This window comes from Podarcis vaucheri, assembly GCF_965113315.1.
Source record: "Podarcis vaucheri genome assembly, chromosome: 15".
Taxonomy (NCBI): domain Eukaryota; kingdom Metazoa; phylum Chordata; class Lepidosauria; order Squamata; family Lacertidae; genus Podarcis; species Podarcis vaucheri.
Window position 1 is genome coordinate 33,974,985 of NC_138753.1, and position 24,053 is coordinate 33,999,037.

The window sequence follows — 24,053 nt, forward strand, 5'->3', positions numbered from 1 at the left end:
GCAGGGATGAGGCTGCTGTTGGCATATGGAGTGCAGCTCAAGCTTCTCTTTGAAAAACAAATCTGGATTTCTCTGAGAAAGGGCTAAAGGAATTATTTGAAGTCTTCTGGGGGAAAAAAGAATCTTAAAATGCGCAGGGGTTTTTAAAAAGAACCCAGTGTATTTAAGCTTGTCAGAAACAATCTGAGCATCTTGATTTTAAAGGGCGAGATTGTTTGCAGAAAGGAAGAAACTCTGACTTAGCAACAAGCTTTTGGAAAATAAGCTTTTGTGTGCTTTGAAATGCTTCTCACAGATGTAGCTGTTCTCCTCCCCTAATTTTACACGTTCTGAACCTAAAGAGACAAAGTGAGCTACATAACTCTGGGGATATGTAGATAAGGGTGGTGAGGAGTGAATAGATTTCATGCCAGCTAAACCTAACTTACTACGGTTAAAAATGAGCATACCTTTCTTTTTTAAAAAAACATGTTCAGCTCCTAATATTGGGGGCTACCTTCTCAGAGGCCTCAGTTTATTTCCCCATTTCTATTTAAAGGGATGTCCTCTTATTCATTATCTCCCCCGGCTAATGGGATGCTGAGGAATGATGCCATTGGACTATATTATAAAAAGTACAGCCATCCCAAACTTTCCAGATGTTTTGGACTACAGTTGCCATCATCCCTAATTGTTGGCCATGTGGGCTGGAGCTGATGGGAGTTGTTGTCCAGAAGGTCTGGAGGGCACCTGACGGGGGAATACTGCTCTACACCAGTAGTCTTTTAAAACCCAGGTTCATCCCACTTTAACCCACTTGTGCATTTGGGGACCCCTTTCTTAATCTTTTGCCATATACAGTGGTACCTCAGATTACATACGCTTCAGGTTACATACGCTTCAGGTTACAGACTCCGCTAACCCAGAAATATTACCTCGGGTCAAGAACTGTGCTTCAGGATGAGAACAGAAATTGTGCATCAGCGGCAGCAGGAGGCCCCATTAGCTAAAGTGGTGCTTCAGGTTAAGAACAGTTTCAGGTTAAGAACAGACCTCCGGAACAAATTAAGTACTTAACCTGAGGTGCCACTGTATTTGCATGGTGGTAGCGCTGTGGCTGCGACCCACCGTGGAGGAGGCTGTGACCCTGTTGAGATTCCCAACACACCAGCTGAAGACCATTGCTCTATACCGTATTGTAATTAAACAGTGTAAAGTGATTTCCTGCATTTCAGGGCCACCTGCAGTTGAGGCAAGGCTCAAGTATGCATCTCCTTAGCAGTTGCACCACACGCCTCTTGAAGACAAAGTGACGCTCTGCTGGGAAACTGTTCCCTTTCTCCGTTCTGAGATGCGATGACTCTTGTCTGATTTGTGGGGCAGACGCGACAAGCCTGCCAGATGCATATCACATGACGAGGCAGAGTGCTGAAATTGGCTTAAAGGGAAAGCCGGGAGTCCTTTATTGGAGGCCGTGCCCCGTGGAAAGGGATTTCCTAGGCAGCAGGGAAATGACTTTACAGTGGTGCCTCGCAAGACGAAATTAATTTGTTCCGCAAGTCTCTTCGTCTTGCGAGTTTTTCATCTTGCGATGCACGGTTTCCCATAGGAATGCACTGAAAATCAATTAATGCATTCCTAGGGAAACCGCCTTCAGACCAGGTCCGGGGACAGTCTGTCCCCGGACCTCTTCTGAAGGCTGGGGGGGGGGGACAAGGGCTTTTCTTCCCACCCACCCCAGCATTTTAAAAAACCCCGGGACAGCGGAGGACTTCTCCTGGTGCTTCTGGGAGTGGTAGTCCAAAACATCTGGAAGTCACCAAGCTGGAGACAGCTGGCATAGATGCCAGATGACTCAGAGGAGGGGAAGGGAAAAGAAATCAGTGCGTCTTTCTTAAAACACAAGTTTAGTCAACGTGGTAAAGGTGGAGAACATGTTTTTGGATGTCCAGATGTTTTTGGAGTCCAGTGCCTGCTGGCTGCAGGCACCATGACCAGCGGTCAGGGAATGAAGGGAGTTCTAATCTAACAACATCTGGAGGGCTATTGGTTCCCCATCTCTGTGGCAAGGTGTTGTGATGTCACCTTCTGCAACTGGGGGCTAATGCCCAGCGGCGGAGGAACCCTCTCCGGCACCCAGGGCAGAGCATCCCATATGGACTGCGCATGTGTGGCATCCCGCGTGTGTGCACTCCATACGGAATACTACACATGCGCACTCTGTACGGGATGCCGCACATGCGCACTCCACACAGGCTTCTGCTTGTGTGCAGCGATCGTATGGGCTGCCGTGCGAGTGGCATCCCGTATGGAGTGCTCATATGTGGCAGCCTGTACAGACGCCGTGCAAGCGGCAGCCCTTACAGACTGCGCATGTGTGGTGACCATACGGGATGCGGCACATGCACACTCCGTACGGGTTGCCAATTGCGTGTGGCATCCGTATGAGTGTGGCAGCCCATACGGATGCCCGTATGGACGGCTCGCAAGAGTGGCACCCATATGGACTGCGTGTGCCCTCAGCTGCTCTACAGCTGGAGGGGAGGCAGGGGCCATATTGTCACCCCCCCTGCATGGCACCTGGGGCGGCCCGCCCCTCCCCCCCACTTCGTACGCCCCTGCTCCTGCCATAATCTTTGAATGACTTTAGGAGCCATGGCTGTGTTTGTGCCCACTTTAGGAGCACAGAATGCTGCCTTATAGTGAGTCAGACTGTCAGTCCATTGAGCTCAGTACGGCCTGCACTGACTGGCAGCAGCTCTCTAGGGTTTCAGCCTGGGGGTCTCTCCCAGCCTTACCTGGAGATGCTGGGGATTGAACCTGGAGCCACTTTGCCTGTAAAACAGATGCTCTACTACTGAGCTATGACTCTTCCCAGAGACAATGATGGTAGGAACACTGGAAAAGGTCTTTTTCGAGCCAGATTTTCAACCCATCCAGCTCAGTATTGTCTACACTGATTGGCAGCATCTCTCTGGGGTTTCTGGCAGCAAGTCTGTCCCAGCCTTGTCTGCAGAAGCCAGAAATTGCACTTGAGATCCGTTTATATACTTTATAAAAGTATTCATACACTGCTCTCTCACAGAATGGCAGGGCAGTGCGCAGCAACATTTAAAAACCTTTTAAAAGCAATGCAGAACGATTATCAAAACGACTAACCACTCAAGGAAATTCTAAACAACTGCCTGTCAGCATGAAAACATCTTCAAGAGACACAGGAAAGCCAAAAGCAAATGGTCGCTGGAAGAGTGTTCTATAGCATGGGACTTGTGACACTAAATGGGCCACTTCTGGTCTGGATGACCTCAGTGACAGAGCTGGGATATTTGATTTTAAATTAGTTTTTATTGAAGTTTTTTGTGTTACAAAATGGACAGATAAACAGGGAAAGGTACCTCTATCGCCTCCACTGTCAGTTTATAGTCTTTTTCATGGTTTGCTTACACTTAAGTGAAAGATACCTTTTTCATAGACATCTTGCAGTTGAGGGAAAAGACAGGAGGAGAGAGAGGTGGGGGTATTGGTCTTTTGTTCTGTTTCCTAGTGTTACTGTAGGGGTTTGTGGGTGGGTTCTTTGCTTCTCTATATATTTATTTTTATTGATATTGCTAGAGATCGAGGATCCCAAGCTTTGTTGGCTACATTTAGTTGACTGCACTGTGGCTTGTATGTATGCGTTGAGGGGGCAGAATAGGTTGTTGGGTCAGGTTAGCATATGGATTTGTATAGGGACGCGGGTGGCGCTGTGGTCTAAACCACTGAGCCTCTTGGGCTTGCTGATCAGAAGGTCGGCGGTTCAAATCCCCATGACTGAGTGAGCTCCCGTTGCTCTGTCCCAGCTCCTGCCAACCTAGCAGTTCAAAAGCACACCAGTGCAAGTAGATAAATAAGTACCGCTGTGGCGGGAAGGTTCCGTGCGCTCTGGTTTCCATCACAGTTCCGTTGTACCAGAAGCGGTTTAGTCTTGCTGGCCACATGACCCGGAAAGCTGTTTGTGGACAAACGCTGTCTTGCTCGGCCTGAAAGCGAGATGTGTGCTGAAACCGCGTAGTCACCTTTGACTGGACTTAACCATCCAGGGGTCCTTTACCTTTACCTTTCTATTGATTTGTATGCTGTTGTGGGGGGATTGGTCATTGTCCCGTTGTGCTCTGTATGTAATAAAGAGGAACCACAATGGCGTGAAGACGTCCTCCTGTGCTTGTCCCATGCCAGTTTAAGTTTGTTGGTTAACTTCTCTAGTAGGGCCGTTTCCCATACATTTTGGCCCCGGTGGTCTATAAGGACTCAGGTGAATGTTAAGATGTCCTGAACAGATCCCTTGATGCTTATGGTAAGAACAACAACATGTGAGTGTGCTGCTTTCTTCAAATTGGGATCAGCCACAGAGAAAATAGGTATCATTCATATTCAGTTAGAGCTGGCACAGATAGAGAGGCCTGTGATCCCTAGAGATTCTCCCCCTCACATTTTCAGTAAGTAAACAGGTTTTTGCTCCTTCTTGCTTTGCTGTGTAGCTCACTGCAGCTTGCTCCAGTCGTTCCCCACCACACTGATGGCATTTACCCACTTTTTACTCTAATCCTGCTTTGTGTGTTAGGCTGCAAAGCTGCTGTTTGTAATTACACTTAGGAGGATGGAAGTTATCCCCCTGCCCCAGCCACTAATTCTCCATTTCTCTTCCCCCCCCCCCCGATTTCCTCTGGATTTACAGAATATTTTCAATGGCGACAAATTATCTGTGATGCGAACGGCTGCTTTCCGTGCCACTGAAATTAGAGGCAGCTTAAGTGCGCGCCTCTGGAAAAAGCACTACAGGAGATCTTGATAATAACAGCATCGCACATCTGTGCCGTACCTTCAGTGCTCTCTCCTGCCAGCACATTGAACACGATGCTGCTATTTTAACCATGGGTTTGTAAAAGGAATGTTGAAGGTGGCGTCGTTGCGAAACCCACCGCAGGATCAGCGAGGAGATCTTGTTTTGGCGTGCACGGGATAAATTTCTGTTTGATCTCTCAGCTGCGAAATAGCTTGGCTGGACTAGCAATGGGCATGGTGGGCGGTTGGCATCCTAAGAGTGGGGGCAAGTTGGCAGGCTGAGATGCACCAGAAAAAAAGCATCTAGAAAAGTAAAGGGGCATGAGGTCTGATGAATTCTGACCGTTATTTCCCTTATGCACACCCCTTGGTCTGGTTAGGACAAAGGGCCGTCTTAAGCATATCCAGCGCCGTGGTGCAAAGCTCCCTCCGGTCCTCCCCCCATTTCCCAGAGTTTTTTTAGGGAGGACGGCGCTGTTGGTGGGGCTGGAGGAGGCAGGCAACGGCTAGAGGGCAGCTTCTCTGGCGGGGAAGAGGAGGAGGCTGAACGCAGCGCCTCCCGGCTCAGCTGGCTTCTTTGTGCTGTGGTAGCCATGGCAGACGGAGGCTTCAGGCGCGGCGCTGCTTCGGCATGGCGGAGGCGGGCGAGGGCGGCGAGCTGATGCCGGGAGGTGCTGCGTCCAGCCTCCGCCTCTTCCTTGGTGCCCTGGTCGCCCATGCAGTGGCTTCTATGGGCAAGACGCCCCTGTTAGGACAATCCTTGTAGTTTTCATAAACCATGGTTTACTAAGCAGGGAACAAGCACTATGGCTGGGCACTCCCTCCCCTCCTCCTCCTGTACAGTGACCTTCGACATGAAGATTTTGGCTTAAGGCAGAGTCCCCTGTTACACCTGAACCAGAGAACTCTGACTTCGATTTGGTTAACCATGTTGCCTCACCTTGTTTTCCAGGGTATCAGACAGGGTGTCTCCTCCACCTTTACCTGCAGATGATGGTGATGAGATGGGGACCTTTTGCTTGCAATGCTCTACCACTGAGCTGCTGCCCTTCCCCACTGTTTAGAGCACGAAATGCTAAGTTAGGTAGATCCTTAGTCTTATCAAGCAGAGCTTGTTAATGACTTGGCATTTATAAATCACCAGAAAATGCACACGCATAAATGCCATTCTCAACAACCATTGCAGCCAATGTTCACATTAGGCAGAATGTGGTGGTGGAGTTCCTTGGGCTGTGCCAACTGAGATTCCAGTGTGGGGGCTGATGGTCCCATTTTCAAAAGCTCCCCATTGCAAAAGGTTCATTGCATGTTGAAAGCAAGCACGTCCAGTATGGTTAGCAACAGCCATCTCCCTGGTGTGCTAGTTTATTACCAGCAGGGAGGTGTGTTATATGGGTGAGTATTCAAAAAAATATGGCACATACATACAGAAGTGGTATGGTCTAGAATTCTACAACCTCGTTTATACCATCTCATTTTGGATAATGAGTAGAATGGCTCTCAACCTTTGGAATTTTTCATATGGCTGACACAGCCTTTTTTCCCCTTTCCCTTTTTTTTTTTTTTACAAACTCTGAAACAACCCATCTAATGACATCTTTTAGTACGCTGTAACTAGAGGCAATGAAAGCGGTGTTCATTTAGGCACTTTTAGACTCTGAATTTGCAAGTCTTGTGTGTGTTGCGGTGGCGAGGGGAGGGTTTATCTTCAGATGGTGATGTGCATGTCCATATTTCAAAATGTGGTAAGCCACCCACCAATGCTGTGTTGAGAGCTCTCCTGCTCATTCTGCTGAGTGGGGCCCTGGACCTCTGCCCCCAAAGGCCCACTCAGTGGGGATGGAGTCTTTTGGAGAACAATTTGAGGGCTGGGCTGAGTGTTTAAACAAGGCGGCTGGTGTGCCTACATAGGAGTGCCAGTTTTAAAGGGAAAATCATTCAAAATGTTTCTATTTCCAAGAGGGACTGGCTGAAAAAGGAGGTGGTTTTTTGATTTGGTGTGTGTCCAAATGGGTTGGTCTCACTTGGCTGTTTTTTGAATCTGAAACACCCTGGCCTAGTGGTAAACCTTTACTTCATACTATAGATGGGGAGTCACTTGACTGAATGCTCCCCGATATGAAAAAAGGTATCCTGTGTATGAAGAATGAACAAATCAGATAACACTTTCCTGTGATATAATTGCATATTCCCCTCCTCTGTTTATTCTGACCTTCATTTCTCTCCTCTTCCTCTGTCTCTCCCCCCCCCCCCCGTTTTTTACAAAGTAAGTCCCTTGGGGAAAGGACCTATCCTGCCTAGTCTTGGTAAAGTACTGTGTACATAGATGGTGCCATAGAAAAAAATAATATCTGGATGAGCCTTCCCAACGTGGTACCCTGCAGATGTTGTTGGATTACAATTCCCATCATATCTGACAACTGGCCATGCTGGCTGGAGCTGATGGGAGTTGTATTCCAACAGCATCTGGAGGGCTCAAGGTTGGGGAAGCCTGACCTAGATGCAGAGATTTTGTTTTTCTTGGGAAGCATCTGGTCATGTCATCACATTCATCTGTAGCCTGAAATGCAGGTTTACCACCTCAGTGAGGACTAGTGGCTTTCCTTTTAGTGAGTGGGCAAGTGTTCACCCACCCATGGCACAAATTCAGCCCTTCTATGTTGCTGCGGCTGCCTTTGTGCTCTTGCCCCAGCTAAGCATCCTAGAAAGTAATGGGTCCACGGTTCTCCTACGGACTGGAATGTTTGGCCAAGAAACTTGTTGGAACAACATTTGCGGCCAGTCAACATTTGCGGTCAGGAAGCCAAGTGCTTTCCTTTCATCTCCCACTTGGAGTCTGCTGCCATTGGGGAACGTGGTGCCTGAGCAATTGCAGAACATGTCATAGCCTAAAGCTCTGGTCACCTTCACTTCAAAAAGGATATTGATCAAGGGGATGGAGCGACTCCCCTTTGAAGAAAGGTTGCAGTGTTAGGGACTTTTCAGGTTAGAGAAAAGGCAAGTGAGAGGTGACATGTTAGAAGTTTGTAAACGTACACATGGAATGGAGAAAGTGGATAGAAATAAGTTTTTTTTCCTGTGCTGGGCCCGGGGGTAACCCGTGAAACACGGTCCAGGACCGGTCCAGAATCCAAAGGTTCCGCTAGGAGTCAGTCCGACAGGGCCAAGGCAGGACACGAGGCAGGAAACCAGGCAAGGACAGGTACAGGATCTCAGGCAGGATCTGGCATACAGCAATGTTGCTCCTGCAACCTGGGGTCTGACAGCCTTTTATCTTTGTCGGGGCAGTGGCCGGTCCTGATCCCCCGGTGACTCACCTCCCTGTTTCGCCCGAAGGCGAGCACTCCTTCAAGTACTCAGGTCTCTCCTTCTCTCAGACCTTAGTCTCTGCAGATCGGGAGATGTCGGTGAGTTACTAGACCCAGGGGCCGCCTCAGCCTCCTCTGACCCAACTGGTAGTGGAGCAGCTGTAAGTGATGGCCCAGCTGAAGGCAACGAGGGAATCCCTGCATCTGGAGCCAGGGCAGGCTCAGGCCCCTGACTCGGCCCAGATGGTGCTTGTTGCTATATAATTATTATTATTATTATTATTATTATTATTATTATTATTATTATTATTATATTATTATTATTATTATAATATTATTATTATTATTATTATTATTATATCTATTATTATTATAATATCTATTATTATTATAATATCTATTATTATTATAATATCTATGGAAGCCGCCCAGAGTGGCTGGGGAAACCCAGCCAGATGGGCGGGGTACAAATAAATAATAATAATAATAATAATAATAATAATAATAATAATAATCTGGTTGGCTGCTGTGAGAACAGGATGCTAGTCAAGATGGGCCTGATCCAGAAGGTTCCTCTTATGTTCTAAAGCAGGCAAGGGAAACCTATGATCCTCAGGCCATTGGTGTTCCTCTTTCTCCTGTTGTGACTGCTATGTTTTGAATGCTGCTCCTCTTCCAGCTCTTCTTGGCATGTTGCTCCTTGAGGCTCCCTGTGGCTTGTTGCAGGTGTAGCCAACGTTGTGCTCTCCAGATGTTGTTGGATGACAGTTACTGTCATGCCTGAGCACTGGCCATGCTTTCTGGACCTGATGGGAGCTGTCGTCCAGCAACATCTGGCTTCCCTTGCCGTATTGGGCCTCTGATCTTACAGAAAGGGTCATGCTGCTTCAGTGACTCCATGAAGCCAAAAAGCAAAATCTAAATGCTTTGATTAAATATCCAGCCTTTCCCACTGACATGAGCGTCTCACGAGCAATGACCCAGCCAGCTAGTGACACCATTCGCAGCTGGAGGCTCATGACCAGATTCTGCCCCAGGGAAGGAGCAGCAGCAGGCAGTGTCTGCTTTCACCAGCTGGGATTGCTCTCTCTGACAGCTCTTGAAATGTGGTGCCTGGCGAGAGGCAGTAGCCTGACTTGCATGCCAAATAGCCACACCAAGGACCGACTTTGGTTGTGGGGGGAGTAGGGGTAGGAGTGGAATTGGTGTGGAAGGATGTTAGCAGGAATACGAGGAGTCTGGGACCATCTGCTTTGCATTCGCAAACCTCCCTCTTTGAAACATCTTGAGGATTCCCCTCTCCATCCTTGAAGTAGGCCAGTGGAAAGATGCCCGGTGCAATCCATAAGTAAACCAAGGAATGGCACAGGATCTGTGTAGACCAAGCGGGAAAGGATTCCCTTTGCCTCCTATGCGAAGGGATCAGCATTGCTAATTTCTGCCTGCCTGCCTGGTTCTTGGGTGGGTCCAAGCAACTCAGAATCGCAAGGGCCATATCATGAATATTTCAAGGGTGGAGGCCCTCAGCTAATTGCTGTTGTATCCATCTTGTGACCATGAGTAGATGGCAGCAGTATGGCTGGTTTTCTAAAACATCATTTTTCTAAAAAATGGCCTGTGAATTTAAGAACAAAAGAGTTGAGTCAAGTTTTGAAGATCTTGGCAAGTGGATGTTCAAAAAGAAAAAAGGAAATCCTTTTACTTTCTGAATTATAGTGTAGGAGTAGTCAACATGTTGTTGGAGCACTGCAAGCATAGCTGAGGAGGGGAACTGTAGTCCAATGTCTGGAGGGCACCACGTTGGCTATGTCTATTTTAGTGAGTTTGCTGTCACATTCTTGAATTTAGACATCTTATTTCAGTGTCTCACCTCACTGTAGACCAGTGTTTTCCAAACTTTGAGTCTCTGGCTGTTTTTGGACTACAATTCCCATCATCCCTGACAACTGGTCCTGCTAGCTAGGGATGAAGGGAGTTGCAGTCCAAAAACAGTTGGAGTCCCAAGTTTGGGAAACACGGCTGTACATGCCTTGAAGTCTGTCTGTTACATGCTTCTTCAAGGATGGGGAACCTGTGGCTCTCCAGATGTTAATGAGCTATAACTCCTGTCATCCTTACAGTTGGCTGCACTGCCTGGGGTTCATAGGAGCTGGAGTTCAACAACATTTGATAGGTTCCCCATCCTTGTGTCAGGCTGCTGCCAGCAACTCCCACAGCTGGGTTGCCCAGGAACATAGAAAGACAAGGAATGTTTCTTACCGTCTGCTTTTTACTCAGTATTTACAGAGAGGTTTTAGAACCCAGCCTCTTGGATAATGGCATTGTCCCAAGTGAATCTCCACTCCCACCATCTCTCGCACTTCCTCATTCATCACATCTACAGGTGCTGCTACCTGCCCTCTGCCTCTGAGCTCTTTGCTCTCCTACTTTCAAGGCTCACTGGGTTCTGGGAGAGAGCGGGTCTGGAATGCTTTATAAAGACACTGTTTCTGTCAGCTGTCGCCCCTCCCCAGTGCTTCCTCTTCCTCCTCCTCTCCCATTATTTCTTAACTCCCCTCCCCATTTGCCTCTGAGCTTTGACCTCCCTCAAACCCCTGTTGTAATTCTAAACTGTCTTTCTCTTCTCTGGAAGGGTCAGGCTGGGGAGGTGATCTCCACCATTTCTCCTCTGCCCAGACCCTGACACCTTGTGGCACTCATTCCTCTTGTGGAAGACTATGACTGGTGATTGTGAAGATGGAGGAAATGCTAGGGGTGTGTGTGCTTATCTTCCACTTGACATTTCAAATCAGTTTCATCTTGCGGATTTCCCTGCATGTGAGGAGAGTCTCCATGCTAGTCCTAAACATCTGTGTCAGCTGCTGACAAGAAGAAGTGTCTTCATGGGGTGGGAATGGCCCACCTCATAGGAAACGAATGCTGCAAGTCCCCCTGTACAGGAAGTCTAGGGGTTTGGGAAGGACAACAACTAGGTGATAAAGCATCTGATTTGCATGCAGAAGAACCCATGTTTTATGTAGGATTCCTGTGAACCCTGGAGAGCTGCTACCAGTCATTGTGGATAAACCCAATGGCCTAACTTGGTGTGGCAGTTGCCTATGTTCCTAGGAATTACTACAACATGAAAGAGTGGCTAGAATGTTTGAACTGAATCCAGCTTGCTTTCCAGAACCTTAGTGCAACAGAGTTACCCGAAATCGCAATACGGACGAGAGTGTAGCTCAATGGACAAAGGCCTGCAGTGCATGCATAAGGTCCCAAGTTCCATCTTGAGCATCTCTGGAGAAAAAATTCAGGTGGCAGGGGATGGGGAAAAACCCTTCTCTGGCCTAAAGTGCTGTTGTAAGTCAGAGCAGGCAGTACAGCGTACAGCAGATAGATATTCTGCCCGAATATAAAACCGTTTCCTAAATGTTCCATAATTGCAGTAGTTTCCGCATGACCTTGAAACCCATGCTCTTATGTATTTAGAGATTCCTATCGTGTCATTTTACCCTGTCCGCTGCCTCCATAATTATTGCCAATTTCTACCCTGTGCCTGCCAGTGTTCCCAAGTGCCCTGTTTCTCAGTTCTATTGACTTGTCTGCAAGACTATTTCCCCCATATGTATTAAAGTAAATCCCTCCCTGCCCCCAACACACACACACACACTTGAATTCAAATCTCTTTGCTATTTCTCTCTTTGGGAGTCTCAGCAACTCTCTTCTCATCTGAAAAATCCTCTTTAAATGGCATTCAATTTACTTTATCTTTGGTTTATCTCTCCCACCCTCCAGTCCCCCACCCTTGCCATATTTCATGGCAATTTCCAGTGGGACAAGTCTCGACTCCAACTCATCCAAGGCCTCTTCCTCTCTTGCTAGCAAAGGACCAGTTAGTATTTGAAGACCTGGCAAGGAGGAGTTCATCTGCTTCAATTTCTCAGTGTCTTTCTTGGGAGCTTGAAAATAGCTGTGAGGGATTTGGCTGAGGGTGGTGGTGGTCTGGAATACCCCCAATCTGGCTGCAGCTGATTGGACCTGGGAGCCCAACAACATCTGGAGAGCCAAAAATGTTGTTCAATCACTGTTGGCTAAGGTTGATGGCAAGAACTGCAATTGTTCCTGGAGCCAAGACAGAAGTTCACAAAACCTGGGACACAAGGGTGACCTAGGGGGAACTTACATCCAGCACAGGTCCAAGATGGACTGAGAGATTCATATTGCTACAACCAGTCTCTTCCCTTCCTGGTTACCTGCTAAGATACAAAGTACACCATTTAGGTCTCTGGCTGCTCCCTCCTCCACTCTAGACCATTCCTCTTAAGTAGGTTCCTGATGATGAAGCTTCTTGGAAGGTAGTGGGTTTCCCAATGGGCCCAAATGGGCCTTGGGAATGAAAGTATAGACTGCATGCTTCCCTTGGGCTGTGTGTTGGACTGCCATGACTCCTCCTTTTATGGGGTGTCTCCAGAGTCCTGGTCAGGCTGAACCTTGACAGAGGGTGGGTTAAGCCCACCTCCTCTTGAACTACTGTTTGAAGTCAATTCTCCCCTTCCCCATTTTGAAGTTGCTTTTAATAATAATAATAATAATAATAATAATAATAATAATAATAATATCAATATCTTTATTGTCATTGCCTCCTCTCGGGGACAACGAAATTACTTGACTGCTCCATAAAAACACTAATTAAACAATACAGTATAGTATAGCAAGGAAGATTAGATGACTTTCAAAGTCCGGGCTTCCCATTCAGGGCCGAGATCGCTCTGGAGAAGAAGCTGTTCTTAAGACGGCTCATTCTTGTCTTCATCGTCCTGTATCTCCGTCCCGACGGCAGGAGCTCGAAGAGACAGTGACCAGGATGCGATGGATCTTTTACTATGTCCAGTGCCTTCCTATGGCACCTTGTGGCATAAATCTGCTCTAAGGTGGAGAGTGGGCAGCCAACAATGCTCTCTGCTGCCTTAACAACCCTGCACAACCCGACTCTGTCCTGGGTAGTACAGCTTCCGTACCACACACATAAGCCATAAGTGAGCACGCTCTCAATGGCACAGTGATAGAAGGCAAGCAGCAGTTTCTGCGGAAGATGGTTTTTCCTTAGAATTCTCAAAAAGTACAGTCTCTGCTGTGCCTTCTTCACAAGCCCCCTTGTGTTGACACTCCAGGACAGATCCTCTTGTAATTCAATGCCCAAAAATCTGAACGTCGCTACCCTCTCCACACAGACCCCATCAGGCTTCCTTGGGAATATCTCCAGGCAGTGATCTCCCCAGTCGCAAGTCATTTGCCCCTTGTGTAGCAGAATAAGTTCCCTAGATTCCTTTCTCGTGAAGAAGGCTAGATCAAAATCAGCAGCAATCAAATAAAAAAGAAACCATTGTTCTGCTTTGGTAGGAGGAGGGTCTCAGGATGAGTGACATCATTGTTATGATTGGTAAACAGATCAATATCCCTGGAGCTTATCAGAGTTTAGGATTTCAGCACTATTGATTGAGTGAAGTCTGCAGATAAGACTTCTCAAATACCTCATGTGAGAGCCTTGTTCTTTATGGGCTTAGCTGGAATACAGGCTTTCAGGCAGTGGTTAGGGTCAAGTGGTGGTGGGACTTTATCCTGTTTCTGCATGGATTAGGAATTACAATTTATTCGTTTATTTTACAGATGTATAAACTGCTTCACAGCCAGAAGCTATTGAAGCTGTGTACGATGAGATAAAAGACAAAAGATAACAGACCCTTAAAACAATAAAAGTATTTCTACAGTTAATGTTTTATAAAATTGGCAGGGAGAGCCTTTCAAGAAAAGCTTTCTTAAGCTAACGTGTCTTCAGCAGCTACCTAAACATCTAGCTTGTCTAATTGCAGCCGGTAGCCAATTCCAAGGGACTGGAACTACAACAATAAAAACCTTTCTAATAAAAAGCCTTTTTCTAGTAGAAACTAAGTGGTACCCTCAACAGTGCCCCGTCTAAAGAGCACAGCTGCTGAGCAGGGATATATTGGGTGAAGCAGTCCCTTCCGTAACCTGGCCCCAACTTGTGAATGTGCAGGGAAGGTGTGTGTTCCTCCACTGATCTGAAAAAGTGTTGATTTTGGCCTTGCCTTGTGTTTCTCACATGCAGTGCTGTTTCCCTCCCACTGCAGTTCGGCTTCTGACAAAACTATGTTCCCCATCTCTCTGTCTGCTGTGGTGGAATGTTACATAATTAAATACAGAATTATTATGCAACTGATTTGGAGTTGCATTATTCCGTTCTATTCATTTCGTTGAAAAAGAAATGCAGTGCAAACTGGGGGAGAAACATAATCAATTACCGTATTGTTTACAGACTAAAAACCACAACAGTGAATACCAATCGTATTTGCTGGATTGATTTCTGTTGAAGGCATGGGACGAATAAGCAAACATTGACAGTTTCAGCGGCCTGCTTTTGTTTCCTTCTGAATTTTCTGACATCCCTAGTTCTTCCCCACTCCAGCTACAAGAGGAAAGATAATAGCCCTATTCATATAGTGTCTCCCCATCCCAATGCATGCAGAATTGCATGAGTGAGAGCAGGAACATGCTGGCAAGCCCTGACTTTCCAGTTAAGTCTGTGTGCTGCCCCCTCCTATCTTCACTGAAGGGCCACCATCTGCAGTGAGGAGCCTGCTAAATTCATGGAGCCCCCTAACGTGACTGAGAGCCCTAATTTGGGTAGGGAAAATCTTGCAGCCCGAGGGTTGCATTGCCTCACAGCAAACCTCCTGGGGACCATCTGCCAAAAGTGAGTCAGGGACAAAGCAAAAATTGGATGGGGAACCTGCTTGAGTTCAGCAGGCTTCCTGTGGCAGGTATTTTGCCCCCCCCCCCCCGTGAAGCCCCTGATGGGGACATGATAGAGCTAACTGATACGTTCCCTCCCTCTCCCTCATTTATGTGGGGAGGATTTTGGGGTCAAACCACACGTTGCAATGTCGTCTGCAGCTATATTTCTTCTTACTCAAAAGTAAGCATGCATTAGCTCTGGATCAGGACCACAGCACATGAGGAGGGGAGGTTTAATTCTTCCCACTCTGTGACCCCCTCAAACTCCACCTCCCCCATGCACTAATGGGGCAAAGATCCCATTGGTACTAGTAAAAACTGTTTAATACAGTGTTGGTAACTGTTTAGTGGTGACGGGAGAGTTTGGGGGGTTGTGATGGGGGAGATAAGGGTCTAGCCTCCCCTATCTTTATACCTAGAAGTAATGTGCAGTAATGTGTAGTGGCTTGGTTTCGATATTTGCCATAAGTTTTTTTGAGATGGAGTCTTTCCTGCCCTCATGGTGACAGAGTAGAGTGCAATTGTGCTAGAACGCTAAGGAAATGTTGTTGGGAATTGTGTGAAGATTTCGTGTCTATTGACTAATCACTATTTTGGGAAAGAGGGTAGAAAGAGATCCCTCCCCCATAGGCCAGAGGTAACCATTGCGGCACCCTCCCTATAACTCCCACCTGATCCAGCCAGCATGGCCAACAGTCAGATATGATGGGAATTGTAGTTCAGCAGCCTCTGGCTGCCCATGCCAGAAACTCTACTAGTGGTAATAATAATAATAATAATAATAATAATAATAATAATAATTTATTATTTATACCCCACCCATCTGACTGGGCTTCCCCAGCCACTCTGGGCGGCTTCCCAAAAAAAATTAAACATTAAAAAGCTTCCCTAAACAGGGCTGCCTTCAGATGTCTTCTAAAAGTCTGGTAGTTGTTCTCTTTGACATCTGGTGGCTGGGCGTTCCACAGGGAGGGCGCCACTACTGAGAAGGCCCTCTGCCTGGTTCCATGGTGAGTATATCAAGTATGGGGTGTAAGACTATCTAGATCAGTGGTTCTCAACCTGTGGGTCCCCAGATGTTGTTGGACTACAACTCCCATCATCCCTAGCTAGCAAGGCCAGAGCTCGGGGGTGATGGGAGTTGTAGTCCAACAACATCTGGGGACCTGCAGGTTGAGAACCGCTGATCTAGATAGTCTTATGCTCCATACTTGATATACTCACCATGATCTAGATCTTAAGATAAGATACGGTGCTATGAATAGATTTGGATATGAGCCACCCGTGTGAAATTTGTAGCTCAGCTGCTGTGCATATTATTAATTACTTGCTCGTTTGTTCTTAGAGAAGCGCCTCCGTCTCTTTCATGAAGGAGATGGTGTCTGTTGCGACACACAGACAACCTAAAAGCAAAGCATGCCTTCCCTACCTATAGTTAAATCGGTGAAGATTTATTTTATGAAATGGCAGCTCTGCTTTGGGACAGCTCCCCCCGCTCCCCCCCCCCGCTCCCCAGTTGAGCTTATCTTTGCTTTCTTTGTGGCTCTTGGGAAAACCGCTTGAGCCTCTGAGGTCAGGTTCATTGACCTCTTCAACCTTCCTGGGGAGTTCACTGGGACAAAGTTTGTGGAGACCCATCTCCACAGTAATGGATTGAAACAGTACCCCCTCTAAGGGACCGCTTGGACCTGGAATTGCGACAAAGGATTGCAACAGGGACAATCACTTTTGCTTCTCTATCCATAGTAGAAACTAAACATGTTAGGTGCTTGCACCCAGAACTGCACGGCTGCACGGTTGTTTTATGATTTAAAACGGATGTATGCACAATCTGCGCATTAGCATTTCAAGCTTCAAAGGAACCTCAGAGAGAGACTGCGCTGCAGCATGAAACCACTACATGGCAATTTGTCAAGAGGTTCTTTGCCATTGTGTGGACTGAACCGGGTCAAAGGTTTCTTTAACAAACAACAACACACTGCATATGTTAATTGGCTAACCAATGCCAGGATGTCTGTGTTAGCAACAATAACTGTTTTGTAAATGGCCACTGTTCATTATGTAATTAGTACTGTTTCTGTACTTTGGTTTTTTTTGTTCCCCTTTGACCTCACTGTTTACAATCCTTCTCCCTTCACACTCTCTCTCTCTCTCTGTGTGTGTGATGCCCACACCACACCTAGACACACACACCTGTAACTCAGGAGAGCATTTCACACATCTCATGAATTTTACAATAGTCCCCAAAAGCTTATGCCATTATAATTTTTTAGTCTTTAAGGCTAGCAAGGATCAAAAAGACATGAGCGAGTCACTTTCATCCATTAGCTATGTAAGAGATGTAGGAAAGAGAGCATATGTTAAATCAGGTAGGAGCAGACTTTTAAGTTCTGCTCTGTCTAAGGTGCTGAAAAAAGTCTCTGGGCAGCTTCCAGAGGCTTCAGCAGATGATTAAAAGGATTAATTCTGTCCGACACTTTACCTTCTAAGTTTATATAGCTGCCTAGAGCACAATTTGTCTTACCAGGGGCCTCTTCTGCTGAGAATCATTTGTATGCGTAGACAACCCCAGGGAGGGGCTGGGACTCATCACAGCCAGCACCGAAATTAAGACCTGTCCCTTTCTTCGAAGTAGAAATTTTGCACAAATGCCACTATGCACGCTTGATACAATCCAGTCATATGTGGAGAAAATCCAAGTGTCCATATTGGAGAGGAGGGCCACAGGAATAGGTCTTGCCCAGATAGCCTGGGGCTTTTAACATCTCCTCTTTAAATGTCAGCACTACTCAGGCACAGATACCTAAGTAAAAAAACACCTTGCACATATTTCGTTAGGGCAAAACATGGGAAGAACTGTGAAAGGGAGGTCATAGAATCCTAGTTAGACGGGGCCTTGTTAGCCATCTTGTCCAAGTTCCTGCTTGATTAAAGGTAAAGGGACCCCTGACCATTAGGGCCAGTTGTGGCCGACTCTGGGGTTGCTGCGCTCATCTCGCTTTATTGGCCGAGGGAGCTGGCGTACAGCTTCCAGGTCATGTGGCCAGCATGACTAAGCCACTTCTGGCGAACCAGAGCAGCGCACAGAAATGCAGTTTACCTTCCTGCCAGAGTGGTACCTATTTATCTACTTGCACTTTGATGTGCTTTTGAACTGCTAGGTTGGCAGGAGCAGGGACCGAGGAACGGGAGCTCACCCTGTTGCGGGGATTTGAACCGCCGGCCTTCTGATCGGCAAGTCCTAGGCTCTGTGGTTTAACCCACAGCACCACCCGTAATACTAATTAAGAATTAGAACATCCCCAATGGATGATTGTCCAACCTCAACTTAAATCAGAGGTGGGAAACTCTTTATAGCTTGAGGGCCACATTCCTTTCAATTTCATGGATTTTAAAAGGGCAATTTGTTGCTGAGGTGCTTGGGTGTGGCTGGCATTCTGTACATGCCCTGGAACTATGTGGCTCCTTGAGCTTTGCTGCACAGGTCACTCATACATCTTCCTAGCAATCCCAAGGGAGGAAGCAGCTCTTGACAGAGAAGGGCGGCTGTTGTTGAAAGGAGATTGCTCCTTCTCTTGGGATCTAGAGGTGCAAGACCCTCTGGATGTATGCTAATGTCTAATTATGCACTTGATCGTTTGCCAACTGCTAACACAAGCACACACCTCTATTCAGCCATTAATTAGCCCTGATGAGGTGGAAGCTTTCTTCTGACTGTCAGTACACTGCCAGTGACCTAATCAGTGGCCATTTGCATCCCCCCCCCCCCGCTCCCCACGTGGGATATTCCTGTCGCCTTTGTTCCAAATATGGTGCGGGCTCAGAACACTCCATTTTGATTGGTTCACAAAACTCGCCTATGCTTCTGAAGACCAGCTTTCCTAACCTGTGTGACCATGTAGCCTCCTAAAACCCCCCTCTCTACTCATTGACATCAGCCTCATCAACATCTATTCCTTTTCTTACCTGCCCCTCACCGTGAAGTCCCGAGGCAGGTCACAGCAATTTAAAATTCAATCATTTTTAAAAGTTTAAATCACTCACAGGGATAACATAAACATAGGAAATGAAGATACAAAATACATAAAGAAGGAAACCTTTTCACTTGGCACCTAAAGATATGTAATGAAATTGCCAGGCAAGCTTTCCTGGGGACGGTATTCCACATTCTTTAACTGTTGACATCAATCTCTGGATCTCACATCACTCTCTAATACCCAGGCCATTGCATGCTGCTTCTTTTTCTTTGAGCTGTATGGGACCTTCGATGATGGCAAATGTTCACTTTTGACAGTAGTTTTTCCATTATGTGGTAGTATGAGTTTAAGCAATAATAGCCTTGGGCACCGTAGCTATCAGTGACTCTGGAATATGAATTGGCTTTGCCCATTCACTTCCCTTCCTTTTCCATTACAATAGCCCAGTTCAAATGTCAAGCCAAAATTGAGGCAGAGCATATCTCAGACGTCTGCACTCCCTACTCACTTCTGAATTTGTGGCCAACATAGTTTGCTGTTGCATCTGGATACTGTTAGCAGAAACAAAGGTTGTTTTCCAAATCAGAATGGAAATCAGAATGGGCTTGCTTTGGTTCCTAATGCTGGATTTGGAGGCAAACTCCGGTTTGCAAGAAATATATTTATTCAGTTCAGGTTAACAACAAGCAATGGTTGATGCAGACCAGGTAAGTGAGGGAGGGAAGTGGAGCTGGTGGGGGTGGACCTTGGAGAAAACACATACCTGTAATGTAAATCATGGTTTGGCTTTGATGTCTGAACTGTGCCTGGTCTTGTTTTTTTAGTTCTGGGCTAGTCTCTTCTGGGCTGCTCTCTTATAACCATTTCTCTCTTTTTGCACCTCAGGCTCTCGGCCTCGCCTTGAGGATTCATCTCCGCGGATAGTAGAGCATCCCTCCGACCTCATTGTGTCCAAGGGGGAGCCAGCAACGTTGAACTGCAAAGCGGAAGGACGTCCCACCCCCATCATTGAGTGGTACAAGGATGGGGAGCGGGTGGAGACGGACAAGGAAGACCCTCGATCCCATCGCATGTTGCTGCCCAGTGGCTCCCTTTTCTTTCTGCGTATCGTGCATGGACGGAGGAGCAAACCTGATGAGGGAGTATATGTCTGTGTAGCCAGGAACTACCTGGGTGAGGCTGTCAGCAGGAATGCATCTCTGGAGGTAGCCAGTAAGTAGAATACTGAACAAGTGAGATGGAACTTTGGTTTGTCTTAAGTGATACGCCGCAAGCGATGCCATGCTCATTAGCTCCCATAAACGATGGGCAACTGTGTGGCCTGGACTGCAGTTCATGATATTGGGATTAAGTATGGTTTGAGTGTGGTCCTGATTCTGCGAACAGTCATTTCCTATGTGCATTTGAATTTGCAATTATAGTTGAGCACTATAGAACATATGGCAAGAGATGTGAGCAGCTGCCCTGGAGATATACCCTTAAGTACTTTCTGCCAATCTATAATTTGTTCTCTTCCCCTGCCCCAGTTTCCTCCAAACTCCCAGCCACATCCAAACCATGTTGATTAAAAATTAAATGCCCAAACTGAAAGGGAATATAAATGTTTCTGCTAATCTCATCCATTGACAGGGATTGGGTGTTGCTGTTTGTCGAACAAAATGAGTTAAGCATATAGCTGGAGGGAGGAGCGATGTGGGCTCCTTCAAATTCCTGCTACCTGATCATTTCACCTAGAGCAGAATACATTCCGCCTCACACAGTGTTGCCCATGTGTCTGCGTGTTGCCTGTGAATTAACTGATAGTGTTTCAGATAGATTTGCAGGTCTCCTTATGTTTTTCTTCCCCCTCCCTTTAAATGAAGCAAAGGGCTTAGGATGCCAAAAAGAGTTTTGATTGGAAATATTGCATAAAGCCTTGTGATTTGAAAAGATTGGGGTTCTAAATTTGTTGTTGAGGTGTGCAGACCATATCAGCCGTCATATAGCCAGTAACAGGGCCATATGCATACTCTGCTACTGCTGGTGATTACTGAAGATTGTAGAATTCTCTTGGTGGGGAAGAGACACATCTAAGTAGTAAAGCACAGAATCTTCTGGTAGGGAAAGACCCCTGTTTTGAAACTGACTCCTCCAGTTAATGTAGAACAGAGGTGGGGAACCTGTGGCCCTCCAGATAGTGTTGGAGCCCAGCTCTAATTTGCTCTAGCTAGTATACCCAATGGAGGGGGGTTAGTGGAAGTTGTAGGCCAACAAAATCTGGAGGGCCGCAGTTTCTTCCCCGGTGCTGTGTAGACAATAGTGAGTCAGGTGAACCAGAGGTATAAAGGGAGTGATCTGGTACAAATACCAGGAAAAAGGTCAGCAGGGACACTTGGAATGCGTGTAGGATGTATTTCTGAAAAGTTTGCTTGTTCATTGGTATTGGAAACATTTCAGGAAAAAGAGTATGCCTGTTTCTTTGCTGGTTGTCAAGCATCTGAGTGAAGGAATCTTACGTATTTCTAGGTTTTTAATCCCCCTCCTCCCAATTTTGCTCAGGTCACTTTCCAACATCTATAAGACATGAGCAAACACTCTGTTGATAAGTCCATTGAGTTCTGGTTATAAACTCTTTCTAGCAACTAGCCTGGCTGCATTCTTGGCAGGCTTCTCTAGTTGTGCCTTTCATGGAGCAAAGGTCCCTGAGAAGCAAACAGCCGTGTGGATTGTGGGCACGGAAGATATCCAGGTTCATTATTTATCTGCCCTGACCTCAAAACCAATCTCCTGCGCGGCTTTCCAAGGCACTCTCCACCCATTGTCTTCCTTAATGGTTTTATGGAGACAAAGATCTACAAACAAACAGTGCGGAAAAGCATTCAGGCCTGCCGAAAGTGACACAAGATGAATGATGGCCTTGCTTGAGACAAGGCCAAACACCAGCAGCAGGAGAAATGAAATGCCATTTCGGTTAAGCCCTTGGAGTCGCTAACATGTTCAGGCACCTCCCAAGCTGAACTTAACATTAGTTGATCTCCAAAACTGGTAAGCATTTGACCACTAGTCTTCTGTGATTTGTGGCTATTGGCTGGATTGATAACAGGTTATGGCGGAAATAAAGCTATCAAAGGAGTGTGCTGCAGCCAGGGTAATTGGTCAAAATGCAGACATCAAAGGGAAATCTATAAAATGGCTCCCTGTGAAGCTGATGTGCTGGAAGTGGGTGTGTATATGGAGGGGGATAGAATAGACAATTATTCCAGAGGCCAGCAAAGATTCTAGGCACAGGGACAGCAGGAATGATGGGGGAAAGCCCAGTCCCCCCCCCCACACACTTGGGTGAACATATGGATAGGGTTTTAGACAGAGACAGTGTGCTGTTTCACGTATAATGCCAGGCATCAGGTTCTCCCTCTCCCTCTCCCTCTCCCTCTGCCCACTGGGTTTCCAGTTCTGGCTTGCAGGAAAACTGTGGTTTGCACAAAACATAGTTGCTCCAGTTTGGATTAATGCTAGAAAAATGCAACCTGTGCCGTTAATAAAGATAGTGCAACTCGTACAGCACGTTGGCGACAAATATTCACGCAGTTGTTCAAAAATAATTTTACGCCATTTATCAAATATCTGAGAAAGAGACAATTACTTATAAAGTGCCATGAAAACTTACAAACTACCTAAAATATAACGAGAGAATGTGTATATATATCTGTAATCAAACAGGGCTACCTTGCTAAGCTATTCAGTCTTGTGTGTTTAAGCCAAGAAGTTGTCTCTTCAAAGACATGTAAGTACATAATTATGAACTTTTGCATCAAAATTGATTCTTTGTATATAGTGGGAGAATTTATATTTACTTTTTACAGTGCAGTGGTACCTCGGGTTACATACGCTTCAGGTTACATACGCTTCAGGTTACAGACTCCGCTAACCCAGAAATAGTACCTCGGGTTGAGAACTTTGCTTCAGGATGAGAACAGAAATCGTGCTCCGGCGGCGCGGCAGCAGCAGGAGGCCCCATTAGCTAAAGTGGTGCTTCAGATTAAGAACAGTTTCAGATTAAGAACGGACCTCCAGAACAAATTAAGTATGTAACCAGAGGTACCACTGTATGTTGATTCTGGTAAGATTCCTTTTGGATTATTATCAGTTAGCACTAGTAGACGCATCAATGGCATGAGACAACTGAAGAAGACCAGAAAACTGTGCTCAGGGAGTATGCTATCTGCCATTCCCAACAAATCGGCCCCACCTGGGGTGAAACAGCAGCCTCTCAACTGCATGGACTGCCAGGGCAAAACAGGGATAGAACGCTGGTATCCTGTTTTCTTTATTACTTCATACGCTGCTTCATCAGCTCCTCACATCAACCCTTTTCTTGAATCTTCTTGAACTTATTTAAAAAACAAGAAAAATGAAAAACTAAGTCAAGAGTTTGTAAGAACCTAGTAAAATCTGATATTGCAAGTTCACTTTATTTTAGGTAGTTTGTAAATTTTCATGGCACCTTGTAAGTAATTGTCTCTTTCTCACATATTTGATAAATAGTGTAAAATTATTTTTGAGCAACTGTGTGAATATTTGTCGCCAACGTGCTGTACCAGTTTGGATTAATGGCTGAATACGTTTCTACAGGAAACTGGAGTGTGCAAGGAGTAAAGGGAGGGGGGAGGCCTGTGAGTCCATAGTAGCAAATCACAGTTTCACATCTCATATAAACTGGGTCTGTGTTTCTGCAGAAACTGCTGCCCAGGTGCACAAGGCAAAACTGAGTTGCCATCAGCTTTGCTGTGCAGTGGTACCTGCTACTGCTTTGCCCTATAAGCTTATCTGCCCTTGTTTTAGTCCACTTCGTGTAGCTATTGAAGTGGGTTGAGATTGCTTACAGAAGTTCATGCCAGAAAACTGAGCAGCGTTGCCTTAAATGGCAATAGTTCTTGATTTTGCATGCAAGGAGTAATCCTGATTTTCTGAAGAAGCCATAACACAAAGCTGTGTGTAGATTTCTCACAAATATTTAGACTTATGTACTCTTCGTTGCTCTTCTGTCTGTCTGTCTCTCTTTCTCCAACACAAACCTCTAGACTGAAGTTTGGCTCCTTACACACATGGTAGCAAGGGATCATTCACCAGTAATATTCAGCTTAGCCTGCCAAGTAGGCTTTCTAGGATGGAAGGAGAAAAAAACCACTCTTAG

The 24,053-nt window shown here is 46.3% G+C and overlaps 1 protein-coding gene across 5 annotated transcripts in view; it reads left to right on the top strand.

Moving 5' to 3' along the window:
• The window catches only part of ROBO3 (roundabout guidance receptor 3), a 344,617-nt gene that overhangs the window by 160,021 nt on the left and 160,543 nt on the right, over nucleotides 1–24,053 (top strand). For all 5 annotated transcript variants that reach the window (XM_082200222.1, XM_082200223.1, XM_082200224.1 and 2 more), the window contains exon 2: nucleotides 19,766–20,092. In XM_082200222.1, the coding sequence (XP_082056348.1) occupies nucleotides 19,766–20,092 (327 nt within the window). The remainder of the gene's footprint in view (nucleotides 1–19,765; nucleotides 20,093–24,053) is intronic.